Below are 20,404 nucleotides of genomic sequence, written 5' to 3' on the forward strand. Positions count from 1 at the left end.
GCATATTTTCTTGCTTTTGTTATAAAACTACACATTCACAGTATTATTGATATAGTCTGCACAGAACAAATGATGACTCAGATTTAGTGGGGGAAAAAAAAGAACATGGTTAACCATTTTCAGGAGCTGCTCTATCTTGTAATCTTCTTTCCTGTAGTTGTCTACATATGTCCAGGCTGAAAACCACACACACAAAAGTGTGAAAAGTGTTAGAAAAAAGAGGTTCCTGGAGTGCCTTTGACACAGTGTTTTTCAGTGATCACTAAGGTTCCAAACTTCTTTCACTCTCACATTATCTTCCCAAGAGTATCCTGTCTACCAGTTCTTCAGGTTTTGAAGTCTGCGTTTTCTCATAGTTGTTCTCCTGATTTCACTTTTTCTTATCTCTGAATAGTGAGTTCTACTGCTTCCTGTTTTCTTTCAAGCCAAATAACTTTCCAGTTTTAATAGGAAGTCAAAATCAGTACTAAAGTAGCTCTTCACTCTACTGTCCCTCCCTGTCCTGTTAACTCTCTCTACTCTCTGTAATAAGCAGCTGTCTTTAGAACGTTGCAATAAATTGTGTTCTTTTCTGTTGCTTTTCCAAAATATATTACCTTGTAATAAAAATTCCCCAGAAATCACAAAACTTGCTCACCTGCATGCATTTAGATTTTGCTTAGGAACACCCTCACCCCTTTGACATAGCAGAGAATTGTAGGAAAATTCTAAGAGATCTTTCCCATTGCAGCACCTTTGCTGCTAACTTCATTTTTATACCATAGTTTCTTGAATATTTCTCTCTTGCACATTTTTCTGAAGCATATTTGTCCTTGTAAAATGCAGCAAATGTCTTCCCTTTCCTTTGACTGTGCCTCCTAAACAAGCTGTCCCTTCCATGTCAGTATCCCAGTCCTGCCATATGTTTCACTAAGATTGTGCAATAATAGTTATGTGGCTTCTGCATGCTCACATGCAGACACATTCTCCTTTAATCCTCCTCTTCCTTGTTTCTTTTATGACACTGTTGCACTCTTGTCTTTCTCTCTTCCCCATCAGATTCCATTCCTTTTACAAACATCCAGAAGTAAATTTTAAGTTCTTCTTAAAGATGTTTTCTAGAAATATTTCATGGAAATAAAAGCCATCATTTTGGACACAATGAAAGAGTTAAAAATATTTTAAAAATGTCTTCTGTTGAAAATGCATACATAGAGAAAAATGACCATGCCTGCTTTGTTAAATTATGACATCTTTTCTTTAACATGGACCAGATTTTTGTAAACTATAAATAAATTCTTCCACAGCAAGATGTAGCTCTGAGCTGGAAAGAAAGTAACCCTGTCAATCTATTGCACTTCCAAGTTTTTATCAGATGCTCTGGTGTTCTCATTTAAATATAAAGAAACATCAAGTATTACCATAATTCTTAATTCTCTGTCAAAGCTGGGCTCTCTCTTTGCTGGCAGTTATATCTGAACAGGGATCAGTTTTATTCCCAGAAAAATCCGTGTCATGAGGGTGACCAACCATATAAAAACAGCTTTCTGTTGCTCATAACTCTGGAATGCTGACTGTTAACAATAAATGGAGCTAACGGGGCAGAAGCAAATGATAAGAACAGATTAAAACCATGGGCTTTATGGCAGTGTCCTGCATCCCTGCTATGCCATCCAACATCATTTTATCTCTGGATCAGGTGCTCTGGTCAGACTAAATGTTTTTATTGTTATTTTTATCTGTTTGCAGCTCAGACATAGTGTGACTCTGTGAACCACACCCTGGAGTTCATTCTTTCCATCCATTCTCTTTTCCCTCTTCTTTTTTCATGTGGTAACTATTGGTTTTCCTCTATGTAGCCAAAAGTAACATTTTATTGGTTTTTGTCATGGAAACACTCTAACTTGTTTTTGTTCCAGCCCTTGTGAAAGCATCTGATTAATTGAACTGGCATAAAAGAGAAAATACACTCCTAACTGTAAAGAGCATGCCTTTGACTGTGCTTTTTATTTTGAAACTGTGCAGAAGGCCATTGCCGAACAGTTAACAATGTAAATGAGACCCATAAACCTCAGATTTCCATCAATATTTCTTCTCCATCCTTAATTCTTTTCCAACAGACCAACTATCTGTAAGTGTTCAGCTTGGGCCAAGTTCATTTCTGAGGTAATACCACAGAAATCAGCAGGGTTTATGTCAGAGCCAGGTTTGGTCCCCTTGCCTGTGGTGTGCAGATGGCCCCAGGGAGCACCAGGGATGATGTGAGAGGCTGGTCCATGATGCTTATTAGGTGCATATTAGAAACTCCTGCTGTTTCCTCTGCCACATAGCTTCTCTGGGCTGGTTTAGATGATTAAGAGCATGTGTTCCTGCTAGATCTCATGCTGTGGCTCTGACTCAGGGAGTATACCACAAACACATTTTAAAATTCACATTTTGAACAGACTTCTGACAAATGCAGCTGTCACTGGGCCTCACAAGCAGCCAAGCAGTAAGATTTTGGTGAAGACACTGAGCTTCCAGTGGACAAACATGCTTCTTCCCCAGACTGTGACTGCTTCATTACAGATTCTTAATCTGAGCTGTGATTTCATCCATCCACTTCTCTTGAATGCCTTGAGACGATCGATTGAACAGAGGAGTCATTATCCATTCAAGTCATGCAGCCTCCCTGCAGAATGCAAAAAAGTGCTGTCTCAGTCAAAATTGAAATGTTTAAGCTATTAAGCCTGTGTAATCAGCCACTAAACCAAAATACAGTCTTCTGAACATCTAACAGACTATGATGTTTATAAAAAAATTAATTCCTTCTTTCTTCTGGGGGTGCAAGCTTCAGCTTCTGAGGTCTCACATTACCCTGGAGTCACTGAATGTTTTTTCCAGTTTAAAAAAAAAAGTTCCTTCCCTTATACCTCTAACTGCAGAGCAGTATCAGGCACCCTGAGCAGTTAGTGAGCACATAATCAATCAAATTATGTAACAATGCACTACACTTAGCCCTGGAGGTGGTGGGACTAGCTCAGCTATTTGTAAGACTTGCTCAGATATTTAGCTTGGACAGAACCCAAACTTTTGAAGTTAAAAAGTATCCGGCAGAGTTTATTAAAATACTGAGTTTCCTCCCATCTAGAAGGGATCAGAGGCAAAACATATAGGAGGTTGGTTCTTAGAGTACTGCCACTTTCTGAGAGAGATGCATGGATTGCTTTTTTTGACCTTTTTGATGTTTACTGGACTAATAAAATATTGGAGCAGTTTTGAGATGCTAGTGGTGGGAAAATCCTGATGGCATTCATTGCCTTATCTTCCTATTCTCTGGTTTTGTTGGTAGAATTTACCATTCTCTAGTTTAGCTTTAGGTTTTATACATAATATATGCTGATACAATGAGAATCTATCTATTGCTAGTTCAGTTGCTGAACAACAATAGCACTCTTTATTTTGTGTATCTCTTTAACAGTATTCACTTTTGAGGTTACTGTCAAGCTGACTTTTGCAGCTGCTGCCCTACCAGGGACATACCAATGGAAGGTGGGAGACCCTTAATATCAGGTGGCATTTCATTAGCATGCAAGAAGCCCTCAGCACAGGAAAGACATGGAGCTGCTGGAGCGTGTCCAGAAGAGGGCCACCAAAATGGTCAGAGGGATGGAACACCTCTCCTATGAAGAAAGGCTGAGAAAGTTGGGATTGTTCAGCCTGGAGAAGAGAAGGCTCCAGGGAGACCTTATTGCAGCCTTTCAGTACTTAAAGGGCACTTACAAGAACAGTGGGGACAAACTTTTTAGCAGGGCCTGTTTTGATAGGACAAGGGACAATGGTTTTAAACTAAATGAGGGTAGATTTAGACTGGATATAAGGAAGAAATTTTTTACAATGAGGGAGGTGAAACACTGGAACAGGTTGCCCAGAGAGGTGGTAGATGTCCCATCCCTAGAAACATTCAAGGTCAGTTTGGATGGGGCTCTGAGCAACCTGATCTGGTTAAAGCTGTCCCTGCTCACTGCAGGGGGGTTGGGCTAGATGACCTCTAAAGGTCCCTTCCAACCCAAACTATTCTATGATTCTATGAAGCCAAGAAAATTCAATCACTGAAGGCACTAGGTACCAAATTCACATGTCTGGTTTTGAAAATTGCACTGAGCATGTGTGTTTTCTTTAGCTTTGAGAGGGAAGACTAAGAAATGTGAGCTAGTTCTACCAGTTATAAATGGGCTCAAACTAAAATCCCACATCCCTTTTAGAAAATGAGAAATAGGATTAACAAGGCTAACAAGGCCATCTAATTCACTTGAATTGGTTTAAAAATGCATTATAAAGTACACAGTACTGACGATGATGTTTAAAAGACTGGTGATTTTCTGGTTTATAATTGCCTGAGGCACACTCTTCTGAGTAGGAAATAATCACTCTTAAGAGTCAAAATGTGTCTTCTGTGGGAAACACGTATGACATATATCCTTGTTTCCGAAGTGTATTATTAAAATGTAGTTTACTTGACCAAAATCCCATAGTTTGGATGTTGATTCTGCCATTGCAGTCCGTAATATTGCAATGTCTTTTGTTTTATCAGAAAGAGTGATGAAATCTAGCCCCAATTTACTAATCAGTCTTAACTGTGCCTTTAAATGTAAAGGGTGCAAAATATCAGCACAAGTTTCTGCAAAGAGATACAGTTTGTTTGCACAAGCACACAAAAAATCTGGTTTTATATCCCCACAGAAACAAGGTGCTAACTCTGGAGGGATGGGGGAAGAAAATGTGGCAAAGTCCTCAAAGCAGAAAATCCTTATTTAATGCAAGGCTGTTTTGAAATAATCTAGAATTTCATACTTGTGTCAGGTGGTTCAGATACCAAGTAAACCTGCAGAGAAAATAACTTTATTAGCTACTTTACATTTCAAAATGTGGAAGCACTTTCAATACCTACAGATTTTTTTTTTTTCTCCTAGCTAAACAGTTCTCATGTATTCTGTGTGGCAGATGGTCTCTTTGAAAAACTTTGACAGTGTTTCTTCAATTTCTAGGTCTATGGTGGCCCTGATTTCCTCTCTCCTAGACTAGCCCAGATGTGTGTTTCAAGATCAGCACAGAACCCCCTACGAGTCTCTACTACTGGCAATTCAGCCATTGTCCGTTTCAAGACAGATGAAGCAGAGACAGGAAAAGGTTTTAATGCCTCCTGGCAAGAAAATCCGGGTGGTGAGTATACTGATTAATACCAGGAGAAATTCAGGAAGTCTGAGAATCATGGATCAGCCATGCAAGCATTTAAAGTAGTCAAACAGCATAGGACTGAAAACTGAGGGAGAATTTGGGTGTTACTGGATTTGGTAACACTAAGAAATGCTGAAAAACACAGTTAAAAATTGTCTAATTAGCTGAAATCTAGGCCTATTTAAGTATTTTGTAACAGTCTACCTTGTTGGAGTTTCTTCTCTACATCATTAATCAAGATATCCCTGTAATCAGAAAAGAACTTCTGCATGCTAGCAATTCTCCCCACCCACTCACCCACACAGAGTCCTTCATTAGCTGAATGATGCTTTTGGTTTTAAACTGTAAAGTGAAAAATATCTGAGAATGTGGCTTAACTTGGAGAACTCGGCAGACTCCAAAAGTATTTGGAGTGATTAGCAAATACTTGAACTCTATAAGGTTCATCCATCCCCCATGTGATTATTTGTTCAAAGCCTTACTGGTAATCAGTAAAAGAAGAGACATGCTTAAAAGACCCAACCACGTGTCTCTACATGGGAGTTCTTATGAAAAGGCCAATTATCGGAAAATAATTGCAATGAAAAGTGAGGAGAGGCAGATTTTAATTCTTGCAGTTTTGCTTGATTAAGCACACTGATTCATTAGTTTGTCGAGGTTTATACTCCATTCTCACAAGTTTTATGAGAAAGGCACAAGATTCTTTTTTTTTAATAAAAGTCTACAAGAGTCCTTTGAATTAATCCCCTTCTGAGATCTGGTGGCTTATTTTTTCTACTTAGGCACCCTGAAGCTTTCTCATCCCTTTACAGCATCATACTCCAACCCCCCTCTAGCTTCTAGCTCACCAGAACGCAATAACAGTATAGGTTTTATCCTTCTAGCAGGCTGCCTCCATCTACAACAGTCCCAAGGTCTTTCTCTCACCCTCCTCCATCCCTTTACAACATATAAAAGTCCATTTGTTTGTGTTAGTCCTACTGAAGGCCCTGGCACTTCCCACACAGGATCCATCATTCCAGGCTATTTAGATATTCATGAGCACTGGAGCTGTTCTGGTCAGAAATACGTGAGGGTGGAGTCCTCAGGAAGCCCTCAACTGCATGGGTAGAGAAGTAGAAACTTGAGGCTTGCAATTGTTTTACTGCTCATGGGGAAGGTGGAGCTCCTAGTGTTGTCCCAAATAGGGCTCGTTTACCCGGTGTGCAATAGGCCAATCTTCACACACTGAGACGAGATACTGTTTTATTTCATTTCTGCACAGCGATGGGTGCTAGGTGGTAATTCCACAAAGCTAGCACACTGAATCATCAAGTTAGCATCTATTTATAGATATTCATTACCATATTTAATTCCCTAACACATACGCAGTGTTATGATTGGTTAAAATCTCTTTGCCTAGTATGTAAGTTAGTGAGCGTGCTCAGTTGTCCTTCAATTGGAGTCTGGGGTGTAATTGTGGTAGGGGGCTCATGAGTCGGTGGTCGCAATCTCCCCCTGCCGGAATTACCTTTCCCCTAATTTCCTTCTTGGCAAATCTTAAGCAACTTCTCATGGTTTACTGATCAAGTCAGTAATATATAATACATCACCTAGACTTCTGCTCTTGGACTGTTGACTAAACAAAAGCATACTATATAAAAGCCTTAAACCTGGTATGCTGACTGCTCTTGGACAACCTGTTCACTAAACAAAAGCACAGTTAGGGTAAGGCCTTACAATGGGCATCTATAGCAGCATCAGTTTTGGACAACACTAGTTGTCTTGATATTTTTGGAAATGGTTTTCTCACCTCTATGCTCAGCTAGGCCTAGTCATTGCTTTCTCAGTGTGGTAGGTGTGTGGCATTCATGCAAATGGTATTTTTGATTGCTTTTACAATATCTAGGATAAAGGAATAGGAGCGCTACTGCTTCAGCCTTTACAACATCTACTACCAGCCTGGAGCTAGAAAGAAACATTACTCACAAGGATTGTTGTTGCATACTCACCAATAATGATAATGTTATACTTTCCTGATAGTCGTTTCCATTGATTTTTGTTGCGGACAGGACACTTCAACAGGTGGAGCACTCATCTTAGAAAAGTTTAATGTAGAAAATATAAAGATGGAGGTGTTCTTCCCTTAGTTTAAAAAGAGAAGTGGAATCTCACTAAGCGTAACAGAGCTTGTGATTAAAACTCATCATGTCTTTTTCAGGCTGTGGTGGTATTTTCCAAGCTACCAGTGGGGAAATCCATTCTCCAAACTATCCTCAACCTTATAATAACAACACAGATTGTTCTTGGGTTATCCAAGTTGACTACAGCCACAGAGTCCTATTGAACTTCACGGATTTTGACATTGAAAATCACCATTCGTGTAACTATGACAATGTTGCAGTAAGTAACAATAGAAATTTCAACAGTTTCCTTAAAAAGTCTGATGAAATGCTTGCAAAAGAGGAAGTTTACTGTGCAACCTAGTCTGCAGTTGGTTTCAGACTGGTAGTTGCATAGATATATTTATTCACGGATGAGCTAAGTCTTAAATTTACAGCTAAATAGTTATAATCTAGTTCCCTTTGCTTCACCAGTGAGGCAGGCTTCACAAATGTATTTCTGCATTCTTCCAGGTTCCCACTTATATCTGGAAGGATCTTTTCTTGCAAGCAGTGCATGCTGCACCCTGGCATCATGTTTTTCATTTTGGTGGTGTGAGTTGTAGTTAGTACTGCAGGAATAACCTCATACATAGATGGCTGTTATTATGACACCCTTTCCTATTTATAGTACAGTTTACCACAGCTTGCTCCAAGCCATAGAATGGACTGCCCATATATATAATAGATTGCCCACACTGTTACAAACTCAGGAGAGACAGAGGTCTACAGCCAGAGGGAATTGCATCTGGATGATTTCATTTATTTATGCACTGTGTATTCAGGTGCTCCTCAGCTGTCTGTTTAATTGCTTCATTAGAGCTGCTGCTCTCTTAAAAACTTCGCATTGCTGTTGGTTTGTGAGCTTTTGTTGATGTCACAGAAATCCAAGTTGCTACTCAATCAGTGCACAACAATGAAGAACTCTCCACGTCTCCACTTGGCCTTTTGGGAGCAGGGACATGAAATCCTGACCTTTGAAGTCAAATTGCACTTCACTCAGTACAAAGGCATGTGTGATCAGTACCAGTCAGATAAAGCACAGTGGCTGTAGCCCAAATCCAGCTTTCCTATCCGTGATAAACTGTCATTCACAGAGAACTCAATTTGGCAAGAGCTGAAACTCTTTTGAAAACAGCATCAGTTTTAACAGCATTGCCTCGTAAAGCTTTTTTGTACTGAACCAGAAAAAAGGAAATGTGTCCCCATTTTGCTGAGCAGAACTGAAGATTTCATTTGGCCACAAACCATCTTTGTACAATGACTGTTCATTTTTTTCTGGTTCTGAAGCATAGGGAAATACAGTTATGTCTTTTTATTTGAATTATTTAACTACATCAGGGGGATCATTGAAAGGGAAATTCTATTGGAAAAATTTCCAAGTCTTCTGTGATATCACACAGGACTAGAAAATCAGATTGCCTGACAGAAACATGGGCCGTCTGAAATGGCAGTACTGGTAAAAATGACAAAAAAAATTCACAAATTAAGGGCTAAATTCTGAAAAGACCTGATACACAAGTTTCTCTTTTAAACTTGATGCCAATGGATGTATGTACCTGTCTAAACATTTTGTAGAGTACTCAGCTCCATGAGCTCCTTGCAGTTACAGCCACGACCCCCATTACCTTTATAGGCTGGATACAGGCACTGGGTTTTTAATCACTGAAAGGCATCAGTCCTTCATCTGGCAGAGTAGATGGCTGTAGCAGAGCTCTTTGCATGAGCGGAGTTTGCAGATCATTGCAGTGCAGTGACACCCCTTTTCCTCTGTTGCCATACAAGTGTCTGTTGTTTGCTTCTGCTTTTTGGTTTTTCAGGGGGTGGTGAAGGAGGAAGTTGTCCATCAGCCTCAACTGTGCAAACACAACTGAAGCAGCAATGTGAGCAGGGAGGGAGACTTCAATTTAATGCAGGCATCAATCACTGCCCACCAAGAGGAGGGTGGTTTGAAAATGGATGAGGGAGAATGCTGATTTGAAGCCAAGAGATAATTAAGGGCTCTGAGACTCTGGTGTATGAGGTAAAGAAGAGCTCTTCAGTGCTAATGTAGGGGGACCAGCAGGGCAAGAAAGGAGTGGATGGGGTTTCTTTCTCTACCAGTTATGCCAATAAGCAGAAAATCACTTGTTACCAACACCTGGATGTGATTTGTGTTCATCTCATTCCAAGGCTTGCTATATGCCTCACACGGTAATAGGAGAACAGAAATATATAAGTGCCTGGAGATATATCAGTACGTGTATGACTGAATGGTTTAGGAATTCCATTCCAAAAGCTGTGTAAATGGAAAATAAGGGCAGCTTAGGAAGCTGGTGGGTTGTTTTTCTCTCTCTAATATAGGAAAAACTACTGTGTATGAGTAACACAGTGGTTCCACCCTTTTCTATTTCTTAGATTTTTACTTATCTTTATGGATTTTATTTGCTCTATGAGTTCTCTTGGGGCTCCCCTCCACCCTTGAGTGTACCAATGGCCTTTTCCTTCATCCTTCCCCTTCTAGACCTAGTCATTTTTCCCTTTGTTATGACTCGAGATTTTTTTTTTTAAATATTTCTACCATAAATTCTTTTCTATGGGGAACACATAAAAATGTATTTTTTCCTGTAATGTTTTCCATTGCACATTTGTTGTGTGGCAAAATGGAGGGAGGGAAAATATTCATGTCTGCTGCTTCTTGGCTATGCTGCAACTCCAAAAAGCTCAGTGTGTTTTTCAGTTCTGCTCAATGATTTCACTTACGAATCTGAGCATGGATCTAGGTTCAGCCAAATGAATTCTAAGCCCGTAACGATAACCCACGGTGTAACTGCTCTGAGCTCCCTCTAGAGTCAATGGATGGAGTGCTCAGAGAACAGTCCAGGCCATCAAAAAGCACATTCTTCATTCACTTAGCTGCCTAAATTTAGTTGATTTTTCAGTTTCTGTACCTTATCTGTTCTCAGAAAAGATGAACATCTCTTCATCTGCTAAATGAGGATGTATAGCCTTTACTTTCTCTGATCTCAAATATAACTCAGTTATATTCTGTAGAAAGCATAAGATCTTTGAGAAGAGTTTTTGTTGTTGCTGTCACCATACATAAGGAATAAATTTTTAACTTCTCTTTGTGTACCAACCCATTTCTATCTGGAGAGTGTGTCTTACAACAAACAAATTTGTTTCTTTGAAGGAAAACAGAGGGAAAGAAATAGTGAATACACTAATTCCTGTATTTTTTGCCCATGTGTTTAACGAGTATTGTATCTAACGCTACACCAGGAGTGCAGGTCAGCAAGAGTTTCAAGTATTTGGAGACTTGAGGAGGACATGGCTTGGAAGGCAGTGCTTGTAGCACAAGACACTCAAAAGGGGAGGGAGAAATAGTTTGTTCTTTTCAGTGGCTTTGATTAAGTAAATGTTCTTTTTCTTTCCTGTTGCAGTATAACAAGTAGTACACAGGAATGTAGAAATGTAAGCCTCTGGGAACTAGAGAGGAGATATGACTTCATTTATTTCAGGTGCTGGCAGAGAGGATCTTCTAAGAGAGGACAGCTAGAAATATGTTGAGTTTTTATGGCTCAAAGGCAAAAATTATCTTCTTTTTGTCATGTGCTTTTGCAAAATGCAGGACACATTTGAACAAGAAGGCAATGAGTCAGTTATGTTCACTGTGGAAAGGGAAGAGCGGAGCAAATTGCTGCTATGCACAGTGCAAATGAAAACTTGGCCTTTAAGTAAGCAGATGCATCATTTTCCTATACTCATACAACCACAGAAATGCATTTCTCAGATGTTTTCAAAATAACTTCAAGAAGCTGCAGAGAGACACAACTCTTTCCTGAACTAGTGTGTGAATATTGTGGTTTCTGATCTAGATTCAAGACTGAAATCTTCCCTATAAAATAGTTTAAGCTAATAAATAGCAGGTGAGCAAAAATGATGCAGCCATAAAATATCCATGTATTACTGTTCCTGCCTAACTCGTAGCTGCCATAACTCCTAAGAGTGCTGCTGTATCTCACTAATGCTTATGCTGAACTGTTGATTGAATCAGGTTTTTAGCAAGTGAAAAGGCTAGGAATCATTTCTGGGTTTCTGAAAAAAGAGACAGTACTATTCTTCAAGCAAGCTGCCCAGAAACAGCAAATACACTTGATTTAGAAAACATTCCTCTGACTTCATGCTCTTCTCCCAGTATTACCACAGAAAGACTTCTTTATTCCAGAAAGCTCTTGGAATGAAATGCCTACTTAGTCTCTTATGTTACTCATCCTTAATATCTTCCCAAATGAGAAAGGTCAACTACTAGAATCTCACAACAGCGCATGTGTCAATGGTCATATCCTCAGCTGTGCAGAGTGGCATAGAACCACCAAAACCAGCAGTTTATGTGAAATGTAGTCAGACCCTCTCTATGATTCTATGATTCTATGCTTTGTCAGTGCAATGCTTGTTCTCAGTTCTATCATTCACAAAAATCCTCTCACTACTGTCTAGAGAAAGACAGTACCTTAATTCCTAAGGGTTATTTTGTTAGTCATTACTTTTTTTCATGTTCCGTGGTTTGTGGTTTTTAACTCCAGGCAGTCTGATTTATATACAGAGTATATGGGCAGAAGAAGAATGAACACTGCACACTATGTATTAAAGGGCTGATTGTGGCAGGATGCCAAGAGAGAAGAAAAGGTTGAATGGATGGATATTTTGGGTCTCTACCAGGTACTCGTTTTTACAGATGTTGCAGTACACTTAATAGTCTGTCACAAGGTCCTACACAGCTAGCTAGTGTTATAGGCCTAAAGGCAAATGTTTAATTCATGAATACATCATGAATACAGTAGGGTATGTCAGTGGATTAAGCAGGAGTTTTGTCCTTTGTTTCTCAGCTTGGGGGTTTATTTGAGACAGGTCACCTTTCTCTCAGCTACTGTTATTATATATTTTTTTCATTAATGTGCTCAAAGGCCTTTGAATACTGGAGGCAGAAACATTGCATTGTGTTATACAGTCTAGTTAGAAATTTTTAATTCATCAGTGCTCCATTGCACAGGTTGCTGGAATTTGAGGCATTTTGAAATAAAAGATGACAATCTCAATAAGAAATACATTTCTTCTAATGCAATGGCATTATTTTGATCAAAGTGGGCTTTTATATAGCTTTTAACATCCTAGCACCTGAATATCTTCCAGTCCTCCTATCCATATTTTTATCCATGTTCTTCTCCTTTTTGCTATAGGAAGCTGAGTCACAGGTTATATTAAATGATGTGCGTTGGTAGTGCAGGATGTTAATGCTGAAACAGGAACTGCATTCAACTCTTGTTGCTGCCCAGTAGCTCAAAGGCTCTTCCTCTGTGGGTCATGCAACTGTGCTGATGGCTCCAGTGCTCATCAGTTCTGAAACCAGGTAGAAGGGCTCTGAGACTGGCCCGTGGCTTCAAACACAGCAGCAACAAATCACGTCTGCTGGAGTGCTAGCTATGATCAGTGGCAGACACTGAGACTGTGGCCATTTTTCCCTCTCTGTGGTTTCTCTTGTTATAATTTTGATGTTGCTTAATCTAGAAACTCTTTGGGTTTAAGTTCACTATCCTTCTCTTCCTGATTGTGAAACAGAGAGGAAGGAAACAAAATTATCAGCTGTAAGGGGAAAAAAGAGAGGAAAGGCATTTGTGGTAAATTAAAAGTGAAGTTTTGTAAACCCATCTTTACTTTCTTCCTCCCTTTTTTTTACTTTTCTTTACCGTCTGCTTAAATAACACTTCATGTATATGTGTGTAATTCAACACCCTAAAGCTATTATAAAGCATAGATATATGGACTCTGATCCTTGATGCTGGGTACATGTATCTAAAATCCATAATCCTAGTAGCTTCTCTTTTTATATAAAGTCATAGCTCTCACTGGTGCACTAGCTGCATGTTAGGCCCAATTTAGAAGTCTTCACTGAGGCAAGATGTAGGGCTTAACTGAATAAAAGCTACACGGGAACTCATGTTAGCTATTAACAGAAAACAATAAATGCATGGGTATATCTGGATTGTTAAAGGAGAGTTGCTTCCATACCAGATAGACACAGAGGAAGATGGTTACTTTTTGTCATAAAGGCTACAGTAGCTTCAGCCTGAAATACATACGTTTTTTGGAAATGGCAACAGAATTAAGATAGGCAATGCATAGGTTTTTTGCACTGCCCATACCAGGGCTGTATCAGGATCAAAATATATGAAACATAAGAAAGGGAATGAAATAAAAGTCTTCTCAATATGCCTATTGAAACCAAATACTTCATCTGATCTTTTCATAACAGGTATTTGATGGTCCTAGCAATGAAGCACCACTTCTTACAAAACTCTGTGGAACACAGCATCCTCCTCCTATCACATCCTCCAAGAATCTGATGTACATCCGACTGCACTCTGATACAACCATCCAGCACAGGGGCTTCAGTGCTCGCTTTACTGAAGGTAATTTTGTCATTTACATTAACGCCTATTTATCTAATCACCAGTTTGTTTGTATTAGACACAATCTTGTAGCACAGCTGATAACAGGAAATGTTGTTTATATATGTGTAGCATATCAGTGTGTATCTTTAACAGGGCTGAATTTTTCCAAATTATAGAATTATAGAATTGAAAATCTAAGGATCATCTTAGATTCTTTGATTGGGGAAAAATGTACTTTTTATAGCAAGGCATCTAGCACACACCAGCTGCCTCTTATTCCTCCTTCCTAGAGGGTTAGCTATCCATAACTGTCCTGAGAAAAATGTGCAACTGGTAGTTTCCAGAGACCTAGTGACAAAATAACATTTTATATGTCTATCCATGCGCATGAATCTGAAAAGCTATAACAGAATTCTGTGTGGTGCTGTTGATGAAGTCCATGGACTCAGCCCTGCAAACCCTGCCAAACATCAACTATCCAGTTTGAGGAGGACTAATTGGTATTTTATATGGTTTCCTTTTTAATGAAAAATGACAACAAATGGTCAGAATTTTTCATGAAATTACATACTATTTGATGATTGGTGATCTTCTTTCATTTTTTTCACAGTAACTTTGGAAACATTTTTTCCCCAAGACATAGCCATTTAGTTTTTGCAGAGAAAATCCCTTTCTCTCATTTTCTTCTTAGGATTCTTTTCACTGTAAATTAGTACTTTTCCCAGAATTTTTTTTTCTTTTAAAATATTGTGAAAAATTATAAAGAAAAGGAGGAATTTACATCAGCAAAAATCTCAGGAACCCCAGTTATTGAGGTACTAGTTAGATACCTAATTAGGCATTTCTGATTGACAGCTGTGAGAGCCTAATCTGTTAAACATTCTCAGACCACATTTACTGGATTAGGCCCTGCAGAAAACATGCCTGGTGAGCAAGTGCTCCCTACCTAGGATGTAGGCAACCCAGCTTCCCTCTTCCTGAGAAAACCCTGTAAGTCCCATCTCCTGCTGGATGTTTTAGGCAGCATAGCACGATAAATGAATCTCAGTCTTTGGTACCTAACTCCCCACCCTGCTGTTTAAAGCAGCTGTGTGTTAAACTCAGATCTGGGGGTTTTGTGATGAGTCAGTATGCTTAGAAATGAGGGATGGCAGCACTCAGCGCTGTTAGCCAAAGTTATGCAGTCAGCCAAGCACTTGCATGTGTGCAACATTTCACACAATTGCAGTTTCGTTGATGCAGCTCCCAAGAGGATCATGCCAGTGCAATGTGATGCCATCCTTGGGCATTGGAAGGTTCTAGAGAGTTTCTTATGTTTTTTTCCTTCCTAGTTGCCAATACAGGTGATGATCAGAGAAACGGGTGTATGATTGCACTACAGCAAAACCAAGTTGTTTTGGCCCCAAGATTGCTCTTCTGGGCTATGAGGAGCTGATAAAGATGAGGTCTGTTCTCAAATCATTCTGGCTTCTCTCAGATGGTCAGCCTGGTGTAGCATGGCCTGTGGATCCAGGTCAAAAAAGTACACCCAGTGCTTGGAGCTAGTCCTTAAGTCTCTTTTTCTGATAAATTACTGTTGTGAATTTTATCCTCATTTCACATTGATGTAGCATGTTACATTTTATGCATTCATTTTCACTGCAGACGTGTTTTGTATATGTAAATATCTATGTGTGTATGTGTGTGTGTGTATATGTTTCATTCTAAAGCATGCGGAAGTTTCATAGAGTCAGATTCACTTGGGGCAGCAATTTCCTCTCCTCTGTATCCTGCCAAATACCCAAACAATCAGAACTGCAGCTGGATTATTCAGGCTCAGGAACCATGTAAGTAAAAACATCTTTTATAGTTAGCTGGGATGACTAACATCCTCATCGTCTTTTCTGTAATAACAATACAAAATTCCTGCCTTATTTCTCTAGGAAGTTCTGCATCCTGGTAGTTGGAGAGTGTGGCTCTCCTAATCTGTCCTAAGTCAGATTTCACTGTAAAAGATTTAGTGCATAGTGAGGAAAACAGTTTACAACTTTGTCATCTTAGCTGATTTACTGTGACCCAAGTGTTGCAATTATAAATGAGGTGTTGAGTACTATGTGAAGTTGGATTCACCCATGCGAAAATCTAAGGGGTTATATATAATTAAAGCACTTGTATTCAGCCAACCTTATTTTGGTCGGGATTTTTCAAGCTAGAGTTGGATCAAATCTATGCTGTTAACATAAAAAAAAAAGAAATTGTAACTAAGTAATGAGAAAAGGTACCGAGGTATTTCAATTTCAAATACAAATAAAAAAATATAAATAAAGTGGTCTTAAGTGTATAGGTACACTCTCAGATGTTGCTGTCTAATTTTAGGCAGATTGATGTTTGATCATAAAACATGAAGTATTTCCCATCAGATACCAGTATTACCTTTAATACCCAGTACTACCTTTACATTGTATAAGATTCGTAAAAAATATTCACAACTAGGTAACAGTATCGTGGTAACATCATTTAAAGTAAATGTTTATTTTTAATACCAACTACTGAACTTCAGTTGTTCATCTGATATTTAGCCATTGTTATTAAAATCATTGAATGTCCTAACCACATTTATAAGTTTATTTTGATAAAATGAAAATCAATTTGTCAAAGAAAACACCGAAACAAAAATCAGGAGATAAGCAGTACTTCTTTTTTAGCATAGGTTCTTATACAAATACATGGAAAGGACATCATCAAAGCTGTTCCTCACCTACACAGCATTTATTTTTAAAGACAATCTTTTCCTGGATCCAGGTTGAAAACTCATATATAATTGCTGTCTCCTGAATTACATCAGTATGAGACCAGCAAAATGCTATATAAGAAGTAGACTGTGTAAGCAGTGAATTCCTCCACTTACCGCCAGGACCACGACATACCACACGTTACAAGTACACGTGGCTTCTTACGGCAGTCACACAGCATCACAGGGCACAGCCATGTACAATAGGTTTAGCCAATGGCAAACCACAGCAGAGCTCCTGCTCTGCTTTTATTGAGGAGGCCAAGTCTCCTGCTCTTGCCACCCGCTGTGTTTTTCCTTTTTGCTCTGTATCCTGAGGACCTGCATTGATAGTGGAAATTGATTGACCGGACAGGACACAAAAGAATGCCGAACACGCAGACTATGCAACTGAATGCCAATCAGTGGCACCCTGCTGAATGCAGCGCCTGGGTCCTGTCTGTCATTTCAGCTTATTCTAGCTAATTAATTGTAGACCGATGAGAAGCAAAATATTTTTGTCGAATTCAGGCTTGGTCAATGTGGGAGAAAACTTAGTTATCATCTAAATCGTGAGACTCTTTCTGAGCAGCTCAAACTGCATAGGAGCTTTAAGGCCAGGAGTAACTACTGTCACAGACTGGTGTTGAGGACAGTCTCCTTCCAGTTGTGACTTCACCTTTGTTCATATCAGACAAGCAAGAGCAATATGAGTGTCAAAAGTACCCTGAGTCAGAAATCCTCTTTTTCAGGACGTAGCCTGCAGTCCAAGGGTGTGGAAAATCCAATCCCATACAAATATAGCTGAGGGTAGTTAATGATCCTTTAACCAGTCCAATTGATGGATGTGGAACGTTACAAAACGATGAAAGAACCAGCTCTTTCTAAGCTGGAGCAGGGAAGTGTCAGTTCACATTTTGTCCAGATCTATGGTATAGATCGCAAAGGGACAGAAGGTCACAGATATGTAGAGATAAGTTTTGTTTCTGAATGTGTGTAGATTTTCCATGCTGTATTTGCTGACATTTTCAGTATATAATGAAGCTGTTCAGATACTAGGAAGTTTAGATTCATCTGTATGTGTTAAATCCTATGCTTCTAATGTCAATTGTACTAAAAATTACTGAAATATGAAGAGATTTAGCAGGCCCTTTGCAGTAAGGACTAACGCACTTCCATCAAATTCATGCCACATATCAGGGAATAAACTACTTCAGATGTTATGCTTTATGGGGACTGACTGACTTCAGGGGAGAAAAGAAATTATGGTACATTTGTGTACATGTAATTATTTTTCTGTGAAACACCAAACTTCTTTTTAAGTTTTTACTCTTTGCTGTTGCCAGTCAACCACATCACACTCTCATTCACTGACTTTGATATTGAAAACAATAGACAAAACTGCACAACGGATTTTGTGGAGATTTTGGACGGGAATAACTATGATGCTCCTCTTCAAGGTACGTACCTTTCCCTTGTTTTTTTCATATATGAAGTAAGCAGGAGGTTTTCTGTGAGTATCTGCCTGCTTCGTGGATTTTCTCTGATAAAGGAAGCTCCTTGGCCACTCTGGCCAGAGGAGACTGGGAATGGAGGATAAGTCTTCAGTGTGAAAGGCACAGGCCTCCCAGGCTCTGTCTGTGTTCCTACTAACCTGCAAGTCTGGAGTTGACTCCAGCTGCCTTTTCCTTCCTCTTCAGCTGAACAATATTGGGAACCAAGCAATTCAGTTTAAACTGAATTCCCAGTTAACTGTACAAAACCATAACATAACCCATACTCATAAGCACAGTCCACACTAAACATAGGTGAAGAAAGCTGCAGATTTCTGGGAGCAGAAAATGGATTTTCCTCAAGCCCTGGAAAGCGTGATTTTCTGCTTGTTCCTGAATTTTCTACAGCTTTCTTCCAACATGTCTGTCCAGAGCCATCACCTTCAAACAGCAGGAGCAGCCCGGAGCAGCAAAGTTCAGTGCTTATACTGCCAGGAAGCCATGAGAGAGCCCTGGCCACAGGGTGGTCCTGACTCCCCTCACATCCCCAAGGTTGCCTCAAATTGCTTTCTGGGAAATTCGGAATATCTGTGCCTGATTACGCTCTCCCGTACTCTACTTTTGTATATGTTCCTTTGTCAGAGTGGGGCTGCACTTAATTTAAATGGTTTGTAACTAAGAGCAGAATTAATTTTTTGGTCTCCTACCCTTGGCTTTCACTTGGCAAGAGGACCAGGATACTAGCTGCTATCTTTCTTTTTGCTGTCAGATGCCTTTCTGCAAGATCATAATTCATATTCCTAATCCCCATGATACAATCCATTACAGGAGAACTGGTCTGTTATTTGTCACTTGTTTTTTTCATCAGAAACCAACTGAGTGAAATGGAAACTACTGTCAGATATATTTGATGGGATTTTTTTTTTCAATTAGGCTGTAATTTCTAGATAGGGTGAACACAAAGGAGCTCAATGACAGAATACCAGTGACTAGGGTGTCTGGAGTGCAGGAGGTCCTTCCTCTGTTAAAAAAAAAATGCCACCAGAGTTTAGTTCTGTGCTAATGAAATGGAGTATTTTGTTTTTATGTAGATTGAATTGACAACTGCAGTTGTAAGCAACAAATGTTACTGCTGGTTGCTGTCAGGCATTAACCCCAAATGTTAAATTAGCAATAGTAATTACATACTGAACACTCCTTTTTTTCTCTCTGTCTTGTTCTCTTTCAGGCCGTTACTGCGGCACTACTATACCACATCCTATCACTTCTTTTGGTAATGCCTTGGTGGTGAACTTCATCTCCAACAACAACATTACTGCCAGGGGCTTCCATGCCACCTATGCTGCATCATCATCATGTAAGTCCATATGACACGTGTTGCTACCTTATGCCTCTGACTTTTAAGAAAAAGAACAGATCCTGTATCTGTTTGTCTCTTTGACATTCCCTCTTTTAAAATCCCCTATTACCCTTCTTTTTGGCCAAGGTCTCAGCAAGTGTATCAACAAGCTAAAGAACAAGGAGACAAGGAGAAATGCTTTCTTGATTAGCAAATGCTCTGGCTCTGTCAAGGTATTTTTTTTATGTCACCCTTCTCAAGCCTCTGCTGTCTCCTTCTTGTTGCAGCCTGCGGGGGTACTTTCCACATGGACAGAGGAGCTTTCAACAGCCCTGGCTATCCTGAGCCATATCCGCTCAACACGGAGTGTGTCTGGACAATTCTCAGCTCCCCTGGCAACCGGCTGCAGCTGTCCTTCATGTAAATGCATTGCCAGGGGTTATTATTCAGCCCTTTAACAGACCTGAAGGAAGGATGCTCTGTGTTTATTAGGAAATGTAATTACCAGATGATAAAGCTGAAACATGTTTTTAGAGTAACTTGGAAAGAGAACACAGCAGTGGTTAGTGGCAGCTTGCAATCAGTGGTCTCCTGTCTTAGTCCTTGCTTATATTAAGGCATATACAGCATTATATAAATAGGTGGTTTGTTGTTTGAGCAATATGGGATGCTGATGAAGCCAGTTCTCACTCACTTATAAACAAGAAGAGGAAATTTAGCAATCCTCTGCCTTTTCTTTATAAAAGAAATTCCTACTATTTCCTTGCAACCAGATTAATTGTAGTATTTATTATATAGCTAAGTACTATAAAGGGCTTAGATACTCCACAGATTGTAGGGTTAGAATTGATATTAAGCTCTTCAAAATTTCTCCAACAATGATAGCAGTGGAGGTACAACAGGGGCCAGGAGAGTATCTGAAGGAATTTTGTTTTCCCTTCAGCAAAGAAACTTTCCTTTGAAGATTTCTGACAGGAAAGTCATGCATGATCCACAGAACAATGTGGAGTCCTTTACTAGGGTTGTTAGGTTGTTCTTTACCAATGATGTGGATT

At 39.4% G+C, this 20,404-nt stretch overlaps 1 protein-coding gene across 1 annotated transcript in view; it reads left to right on the forward strand.

Moving 5' to 3' along the window:
* The window catches only part of CUBN (cubilin), a 151,740-nt gene that overhangs the window by 72,135 nt on the left and 59,201 nt on the right, over nucleotides 1-20,404 (forward strand). The window contains exons 30-36 of the mRNA XM_075705163.1: nucleotides 5,007-5,181; nucleotides 7,397-7,578; nucleotides 13,630-13,786; nucleotides 15,478-15,594; nucleotides 17,864-17,977; nucleotides 19,239-19,367; nucleotides 19,637-19,769. Coding sequence (XP_075561278.1) covers nucleotides 5,007-5,181; nucleotides 7,397-7,578; nucleotides 13,630-13,786; nucleotides 15,478-15,594; nucleotides 17,864-17,977; nucleotides 19,239-19,367; nucleotides 19,637-19,769 — 1,007 coding nt within the window. The remainder of the gene's footprint in view (nucleotides 1-5,006; nucleotides 5,182-7,396; nucleotides 7,579-13,629; nucleotides 13,787-15,477; nucleotides 15,595-17,863; nucleotides 17,978-19,238; nucleotides 19,368-19,636; nucleotides 19,770-20,404) is intronic.

This window comes from Pelecanus crispus, chromosome 2 (genome assembly GCF_030463565.1).
Source record: "Pelecanus crispus isolate bPelCri1 chromosome 2, bPelCri1.pri, whole genome shotgun sequence".
Lineage (NCBI taxonomy): Eukaryota > Metazoa > Chordata > Aves > Pelecaniformes > Pelecanidae > Pelecanus > Pelecanus crispus.